Here is a 10,004-nt window from a genome sequence, read left to right on the forward strand (position 1 = left end):
AGGCCTATAATAACTATATAAAACCAGTGTAAATATATAGGCCTACAGTCATAACTATATAAAACCAGGTGTAAATATATAGACCTACAGTCATAAACTATATAAAACCAGGTGTAAATATATAGACCTAGAATAACTATATAAAACCAGGTGTAAATATATAGACCTACAGTCATAACTATATAAAACCAGGTGTAAATATATAGGCCTACAGTCATAACTATATAAAACCAGGTGTAAATATATAGAGACCTACAGTCATAACTATATAAAACCAGTGTAAATATATAGACCTACAGTCATAACTATATAAAAACCAGGTGTAAATATATAGACCTACAGTCATAACTATATAAAACCAGGTGTAAATATATAGACCTACAGTCATAACTATATAAAACCAGGTGTAAATATATAGGCCTACAGTCATAACTATATAAAACCAGGTGTAAATATATAGACCTACAGTCATACTATATAAAACCAGGTGTAAATATATAGACCTACAGTCACAACTATATAAACCAGGTGTAAATATATATACCTACAGTCATAACTATATAAACCAGGTGTAAATATATAGGCCTACAGTCATAACTATATAAAACCAGGTGTAAATATATAGACCTACAGTCATAACTATATAAAACCAGGTGTAAATATATAGACCTACAGTCACAACTATATAAAACCAGGTGTAAATATATATACCTACAGTCATAACTATATGAAACCAGGTGTAAATATATATAGGCCTACAGTCATAACTCTATATAAAACCAGTGTAAATATATAGACCTAGAATAACTATATAAACCAGGTGTAAATATATATACCTACAGTCATAACTATATAAAACCAGGTGTAAATATATAGACCTACAGTCATAACTATATAAAACCAGGTGTAAATATATAGACCTACAGTCATAACTATATAAAACCAGGTGTAAATATATAGACCTACAGTCATAACTATATAAAACCAGGTGTAAATATATAGACCTACAGTCATAACTATATAAAACCAGGTGTAAATATATAGACCTACAGTCATAACTATATAAAACCAGGTGTAAATATAGACCTACAGTCATAACTATATAAAACCAGGTGTAAATATATAGGCCTACAGTCATTAACTATATAAAACCAGGTGTAAATATATAGGCCTACAGTCATAACTATATAAAACCAGGTGTAAATATATAGACCTAGAATAACTATATAAAACCAAGGTGTAAATATATAGACCTACAGTCATAACTATATAAAACCAGGTGTCAATATATAGGCCTACAGTCATAACTATATAAAACCAGGTGTAAATATATAGGCCTATAATAACTATATAAAACCAGGTGTAAATATATAGGCCTACAGTCATAACTATATAAAACCATGTGTAAATATATATATAGGCCTACAGTCACAACTATATAAAACCAGGTGTAAATATATAGGCCTACAGTCATAACTATATAAAACCAGGTGTAAATATATATGCCTATAATAACTATATAAAACCAGGTGTAAAATATATAGGCCTACAGTCATAACTATATAAAACCAGGTGTAAATATATAGGCCTACAGTCATAACTATATAAAACCAGGTGTAAATATATATAGGCCTACAGTCATAACTATAATAAAACCAGGTGTAAATATATAGACCTAGAATAACTATATAAACCAGGTGTAAATATATATACCTACAGTCATAACTATATAAAACCAGGTGTAAATATATAGACCTACAGTCATAACTATATAAAAACCAGGTGTAAATATATAGACCTACAGTCATAACTATATAAAACCAGGTGTAAATATATAGACCTACAGTCATAACTATATAAAACCAGGTGTAAATATATAGACCTTACAGTCATAACTATATAAAACCAGGTGTAAATATATAGACCTACAGTCATAACTATATAAAACCAGGTGTAAATATATAGGCCTACAGTCATAACTATATATAACCAGGTGTAAATATATAGGCCTACAGTCATAACTATATAAAACCAGGTGTAAATATATAGACCCCTACAGTCATAACTATATAAACCAGGTGTAATATATAGGCCTATAATAACTATATAAAACCAGGTGTAAATATATAGGCCTACAGTCATAAACTATATAAAACCAGGTGTAAATATATAGGCCTACAGTCATAACTATATAAAACCAGGTGTAAATATATAGGCCTATAATAACTATATAAAACCAGGTGTAAATATATAGGCCTACAGTCATAACTATATAAAACCAGGTGTAAATATATAGACCTACAGTCATAACTATATAAAAACCAGGTGTAAATATATAGACCTAGAATAACTATATAAAACCAGGTGTAAATATATAGACCTACAGTCATAACTATATAAAACCAGGTGTAAATATATAGACCTACAGTCATAACTATATAAACCAGGTGTAAATATATAGGCCTATAATAACTATATAAAACCAGGTGTAAATATATAGGCCTACAGTCATAACTATATAAACCAGGTGTAAATATATAGGCCTATAATAACTATATAAAACCAGGTGTAAATATATAGGCCTACAGTCATAACTATATAAAACCAGGTGTAAATATATAGACCTACAGTCATAACTATATAAAACCAGGTGTAAATATATAGACCTACAGTCACAACTATATAAAACCAGGTGTAAATATATATACCTACAGTCATAACTATATAAAACCAGGTGTAAATATATATAGGCCTACAGTCATAACTATATAAAACCAGTGTAAATATATAGGCCTACAGTCATAAACTATATAAAACCAGGTGTAAATATATAGACTACAGTCATAACTATATAAAACCAGGTGTAAATATATAGACCTACAGTCATAACTATATAAACCAGGTGTAAATATATAGGCCTACAGTCATAACTATATAAAACCAGGTGTAAATATATAGGCCTACAGTCATAACTATATAAAACCAGGTGTAAATATATAGGCCTACAGTCATAACTATATAAAACCAGGTGTAAATATATAGACCTAGAATAACTATATAAAACCAGGTGTAAATATATAGACCTACAGTCATAACTATATAAAACCAGGTGTAAATATATAGACCTACAGTCATAACTATATAAAACCAGGTGTAAATATATAGGCCTACAGTCATAACTATATAAAACCAGGTGTAAATATATAGGCCTACAGTCATAACTATATAAAACCAGGTGTAAATATATATAATATACCTACAGTCATAACTATATAAAACCAGGTGTAAATATATATACCTACAGTCATAGTAAATGTACAATGTGTCTGTGTTGTGGTTGTTTTGTCTGTCTGTATGTGTTTGTTTTGTTTCCTTTATATATATATTTTTACATTCATAGTTATTTAAATATTATACGGGTATAGCATCATAAGCTAAGGCTTCTTGTCTTTTTTTAAACGACCAACACACTTGAACTTGAAACCCAAATACAAGATAGGACGTAGGTTTGGACTTGCTGTGTCACATGGCAGACAATAACAAAGACACAAGTAACACTATATACACTAAACAAATAGTTACTGAATGGGGCACGCACGCACGCACAAACAGACACATGTGAAGTGACCGTTGCCTCTTATCATGATGATGAGAACGTCATCTTACATCACATCTCGTGCTCAAACGGACACACAAAGCCCCCCCCCCCCCCCCCCCCCGCACCGCAAAGACCTGGGTTACCACACTGCTCCGGGCAGCACACCTGCCCCGCCCCCGCCCCCAAGCGCCAATACGACACCACTCCGGGCAGCCCCGCACCTCGAAGACCTGGTTACCACACCACACCGGAGCAGCTCACCCCCCTCATCTCGAAGACCTGGTTACCACACCACACCGGGCAGCTCACCCCCCTCATCTCGAAGACCTGGTTACCACACCACTCCGGGCAGCACAACCCTCCCCCCCCCCCCTCGAAGACCTAGTTACCACACCACTCCGGGCAGCTCACCCCCCGCACCTCGAAGACCTGTTACTACTCCGGGCAGCACAACACCCTCCCCCCCCCCCCCCCCCCCCCGCACCTCGAAGACCTGGTTACCACACCACTCTGGGCAAGCCCCCGCACCTCGAAGACCTAGTTACCACACCGCTCCGGGCAGCCCCCGCATCTCGAAGACCTGGTTACCACACCACTCTGGGCAGCCCCCGCACCTCGAAGACCTGGTTACCACACCACTCTGGGCAGCCCCCGTACCCTCGAAGACCTGGTTACCACACCACTCCAGGCAGCGCACCCCCCCCCCCCCCCCCCCCCCCACGCCTCCACCTCATTAGCCATTTGTATACACTCTCAGTTACAGACCCATGAAGGGTCCATTTAGCTGCATGGGGACCCCCTGGAACTCCCTCAAGGGCCCCCCCGGGCCCCCCCGGACCCCACTGTGGGAACCACTCACTGTACTCTACAGGCTTTAGTTCATAACTCACGTTAATGACTTATCAATGGACCGTGTTGTTGTCGAAGGTCTGGGTCTTTACCCAGGACCTACAAGTGGAAGTAAGTAGGCTAAGTAAGGAGGTCGGAGTGGCTTATTGTCGGTATTGACCTTTAAATTGTTGCTGTTGCTGATATAAATCCCTTTGTTTGTTCTCATGGTTTTCATGGTTTTGAAAACCCCTAGGGGTTAGGGGCTAGGGTTTAGGGGCTAGGGGTTAGGGGCTAGGGGCTAGGGGTTAGGGGTTAGGGGCTAGGGCCATCCTGCGGCCCGCGGAGCGCCCCCTTGTGGCCCATGGAGGGGGGGGGGGTCCCAGATATAAATGGCATTAAATTGGGGTCAGTAGCCTCTGTATGTCAAACTGGGGGTCCTTTTCAAATGGGGTCTTTTGCCCTGAACATTAATTTCAGCGCAAGATCTCGGCCTCGCGCGTGCCGACTCGGCCCCAGCCTGGTACCGTAGTCAAAATATGGCCCTTGAGGAAAATGTATTGGGGACCCTGGGCTAGGGGTTAGGGGTTAGGGGTTAGGGGTTAAGGTGATGTTGAGGTTACTCCACACTCACCCCCTCCGTTCTTCTGGCAGAGGTTAGGGGTTAGGGGTTAGGGGGCTATAGGGGTTAGGGCTTAGGGTTTAGGGGTTAGGGGTTAGGGCAGGGGTGTCGAACTCAACTTGGGGCGAGGGCCGCATTGGTCAAAAGGTCACTTGATAGGGGCCACAACCAGTTGCGCACGCATGCTCGATGTCTCAGTCAGTCACTGCTATAATATCTATCTATCTAATCTATCTATCTATCTATGTATGTATGCTCAGACCCAGCCAGCAAGCCACACACACATAGTGCTCAGACCCAGCCATCCAGCCAGCCACACATATAGTGCTCAGACCCAGCCAGCCAGCAAGCCACACACATAGTGCTCAGACCCAGCCAGCCACACACATAGCTCCGTAAGGGAGTGGTTGCACCACTCAAAAAAATCTTCAAAAAACTGGAGATTGGAGAACCTGATTTGGACATGATCTGATGCAGGACAATGTCACTATGACAGAAAGAGAAGATGGGTCTGGCCAATTCATTCACCCCATAATCTCAGTGGAAATTGTGGAATATGTTGACAATAGTCGACAGCTCATGCCGATTAATAATCGATTCATTGAACCCACCCCCCATATTAATCAATATCAGATAAAACGTATAAGATTTTATATTATGCACATGCCATGGTCACACTTGAGTGCATGCTTTTTTCTTTTTTTTTTATGTTCTGTTTATTCATTTTAGTTTTTTACAATTATAGAGGTAAATTGAGGAATAATAATATGTTGAGTGCATGCTTTGATGGTTACAGTTTTATAATCAGTTTTGAAGATGAGTAAACCTTTGTGGAGATCTTCTCAGTTCTCATTGTATGCTAGTTACTGCCATTCAGATGGAAAATGAAATCCATTTGGATTTGGGGAGAAGTAGTTTCATAAGGGGCTGGTATGAAGTACTTGATATAAAGAGAACATGTTCAGTTCACTAGTCTACACTCTACTCTACACCTGCCTTCATTTCATCTGATTGTCTGTCTGGCAGGCACTTAACAAGCCATCATTAACTGTGTCTGTTAGGAGAGAGGGCAGAGAAGAGTGGTTTTGCTCAACTTGATTCATACTTATATTCTCCACTCTGATGAAGGTACATGTTCGATATATCATGCAGCCTTACTTATTAGCCTATATTTTAATAATTTATATTTTTTAGAAAAAAACTCCACACTCACCCCCTCGTTCTTCTGGCAGAGGTAGGGGAACCTCCAGACGTTCCCCAGGCCCACGGAGAAGCCCACCTGGGCCAGGATGTACTGCAGCTTGCTGTTCAGGCGGGCCGCGTCTCCACGTCCCCCCTCCTCCTCCTCCTCCTCGCCCTCGCCCCCCTCCTCCACGTCGCGACAGTCGTCCCGTTTAATCCCTCGCCCGCCGCCGCCGCCATCGTGGCCGCCGTTGACGATCAGCGAGCTCTTCTTGAAGGCGTCGCGGACGTCCTCGTTGGAAAGCAGGTCCTTGGCGGACTCGGTGACATCGTCGTCAAGCTCCTGTCTCTTGACGGCCTTGCTGTTTTTGGGCATTTGATAAAAAACGACACAACACCAGGTGGCGACGGTGGGTCGGTTCGGTCGGAATGTTCTTGGGTTTTAATGTCTCGGGGGGGGGGGGTGGGGGGGGGGGGGGGTGTCGCGGAGAAGGGCGGCTGGCGGGGGGAGGTCCCTTGTGGGGGGAGGGGGAGGGGGTTGTTGTGGGTCTGGGGGCGTTGGGGGGAGCGAGCGTTGTTGAGGTATTTGTGTTTTTGTTGTGACAGAGGAACGGTGGTGGGGACGACGGTCTGGGTGAGCGATGAGGAGGAGATGTTTATTTCTTCATTATCACCAAATGTCTGGAGAGAGAGAGAGAGAGAGAGAGAGGAGAGAGAGAGAGAGAGAGAGTGAGAGAGAGAGAGAGAGAGAGAGAGAGAGAGAGAGAGAGAGAGAGAGGGAGAGGGAGAGGGAGAGAGAGAGGGATTATTAATTCATAAAACTTGGGCATCTTCATTTGAAAGTTCTAGACAGAAAAGTAAAATATCTAAATCGTGAATCTGTGTGGCGCAAATCTTTGAATATATACTTTATAGTGCTATAATGTTTACATAAAATGCTATAAGTCAGTCAAATAAAATAAAAAACGGACAAGCCTGAATGATGTACGTCAGCTCAGATATAGTTATATATATATATCAGTTATAAAAATACAAATAAATGACAATATCCCAATACTATATACTTTTAAAGAGTATATGGGCCATATCTACCCCTTATCCCTAAACTTTATTACGGTATTTATTCAATTAGCCGATCTATAGTAGATACATAATTTATAGAACATTGATATGATGTTTAGTTTTCTCGTTTTGTGTTTTGTTTTGTTGTTTTTGTTCCTTGTTGTCTTGTTCCTGTTAACTGTATTGTCCTGTCTGTCTTTGTTTTTGTTTATGTTATGTTTGTTTGTTTTTGTTTTGTTTTCCTTGTTTGTTTTCCCCCTTCTGTTTGCTTTGTTGTATTATTTTCCCTCTGAAAGCCATTTATCTGTTAGAAGAGTAGGCACTATAAGCTTAGGCTTCAGTCTACACCTTTTTTAAAGCCATTTATCTGTTAGAAGAGTAGGCACTATAAGCTTAGGCTTCAGTCTACACCTTTTTGGTCAAAGAAAAAGCAGGCACTGTATTGATTTGTTTTAATGACCAAAATAAATAAACTCCACTCTACTCTACTACGTCGACACGCTGTGAGCTTGTAGATCAGCTACAGCATTTGAACTATTTTCATAAAAGTAAAACATGGTGAATACGTTTGGGCGTAAGAAATGGCCTCTCTGTCTCTCTGGTTTCGGTTCAGTCCCGTCATTGTGCAGTGTCACAGTGGCGTGCAAAGATAGACACTAGGGGGTGCTAGAGCACCCCCTGCCCTTTTGGCAATTTTGCTCTTAAAAAAGAAAATTGTAGTGTGTGGACCATGCGGTGACATTGATCCAATCTTGATAAAAAACGCTTCTACTATATTATTTAGGCCCCCACAATCTAAAGCTATGTTTCTATATGTCAGTGGTTCTTCGATTAAAAAAAAATAGCAGACCTACAAGCTCGTATCGCGCCACTCGGTGGCGCGATACGAGCTTGTAGGTCTGCTATTTTTCAATAGCTAAAGCACCAAAATGCGCTGCACAAGGTGCCCTTTTATGCACTTGAGCACCTGCCCCTCTAAATGTCTGTGCACGCCACTGTGCAGTGAAAACGTTGCCAAACCAACGGCCCAAACCTCACCAACCAAGGGTCGAGACGGTTTTAACGTTAACTCCTTAAGCAACCGTTTGGAAACCAAGGAGTTGACCCTTTGGTGTGGTCAGGGCTTAAAGGACCACTTCACCACTTTTCAACCTATCTTCATATAATAGGTCCTCACTAATAATCATGAAAAAATGCTGCATTTTTTTTCTACTCTGTCTGTGTCTCATAGGAGGGCTGTGGGCAGTTCAGAAACCGTCTTCCAGTGACATCATCGGTGGGGAATACAAGCTAATTATCATGATTATTAGTGAGGACCTATTATATGAAGATAGGTTGAAAAGTGGTGAAGTGGTCCTTTAACTCCTTGCAACCCTTTGGAAAGCAAGGAGTTGACCCTTTTGGTGTGGTCAGGGCTTCTTAACCCATTTAGGCCTGACGACGACATTAAAAAAAATGTCTTATACTGACAGTTTTCCTGAAATACCTCATGTTTCTATATCAGTGGTTCTCAATATTTCATGTCAGCGGTGCTCACAACCTTTTTCCCGTCAAAGTACTCTCAGAATTATACCTGTATTTGGCCCTGGACCCCCTTCTGAAAATATGTTGTTCCAGGGACCCCTCCCAGAAGCAAAGATTTGAGTAAAAAACGTTCACTCTGAAATAATGTACATTCAAAGCGCCATGCACATTTTCACGGGTTTAAAAAAAATAATAATGCAGATATACAAGCTCGTAGCGCGGCACTCTGTGCCTTTGATCAATGTCTGTCTGTCTGTCTGTCTGTCTGTCTGTCTGTCTGTCTGTCTGTCTGTCTGTCTGTCTGTCTGTCCTGCCTGCCTGCCTGCCTGCCTGCCTGCCTGCCTGCCTGCCTGCCTGGCCTGCCTGCCTGTCTGCCTGCCTGCCTGCCTGCCTGCCTGCCTGTCTGCATGTCTTGTCTGCCTGTCTGCATGTCCTGTCTGCCTGCCTGCCTGTCTGCCTGCCTGCCTGTCTGTCTGTCTGTCTGTCTGTCTGTCTGTCTGTCTGTCTGTCTGTCTGTCTGTCTGTCTGTCTGTCTGTCTGTCTGTCTGTCTGTCTGTCTGTCTGTCTGTCTGTCTGTCTGTCTGCCTGTCTGCCTGCCTGCCCTGCCTGCCTGCCTGCCTGCCTGTCTGTCTGTCTGTCTGTCTGTCTGTCTGTCTGTCTATGCAAAGTATTGATTTTTGTCTGGGCATTAATGTTAATGGGAAGTCTACAGCTTATAGACATAATTCCAGTAGACCATATTATAGCATTTATTCTGCTTGTTTAAGTTCTACTTGCAAAAACTGTCCAAATAAATATAGCCGTCTACAATACTAGGCCTTTCTAAATGTGTGATCATATTATATTATGAATTAGGCTAGACTATTTCAGAGCTACTCCAGGATATCCTACACAAAGTAGGCCAGGAGGCTTTCTTAGTACTTTCTAAGAATAGTTCCTTTCTTTAACCCATTCTGAACGGGAACCCCTTTTGTTGTTAGCATCATGCTATGCTTTAGCTATTGAAAAATTAGCAGATCTACAAGCTCATAGCGCGCCACCGAGTGGCGCACTACGAGCTTGTAGGTCTGCTATTTTTGAAAAAGTCGAAGAACGACTGACGTTAGAAACATAGCTTTTTCAGAAAACTGTCAGGATGTAGAAGACATTTTTAGAATCTGATCTCAGGTCATAATGGTAAAACTGTCA

General features: G+C 41.1%; 1 protein-coding gene across 1 annotated transcript in view; it reads right to left on the minus strand.

The window, feature by feature from the left end:
* Nucleotides 1-6,606, minus strand: part of slc6a15 (solute carrier family 6 member 15) — a gene marked incomplete at both ends in the record, with an annotated part of 58,273 nt that extends 51,667 nt beyond the window's left edge. The window contains one exon of the mRNA XM_083762329.1: nt 6,258-6,606. Within this exon, the coding sequence (XP_083618455.1) occupies nt 6,258-6,606 (349 nt within the window). The remainder of the gene's footprint in view (nt 1-6,257) is intronic.
* Between the last annotated feature and the right edge of the window lie 3,398 nt (nt 6,607-10,004).

The sequence above is a fragment of the Protomyctophum parallelum genome (genome assembly GCF_964188405.1).
Source record: "Protomyctophum parallelum genome assembly, chromosome: 4".
Classification (NCBI taxonomy): domain Eukaryota; kingdom Metazoa; phylum Chordata; class Actinopteri; order Myctophiformes; family Myctophidae; genus Protomyctophum; species Protomyctophum parallelum.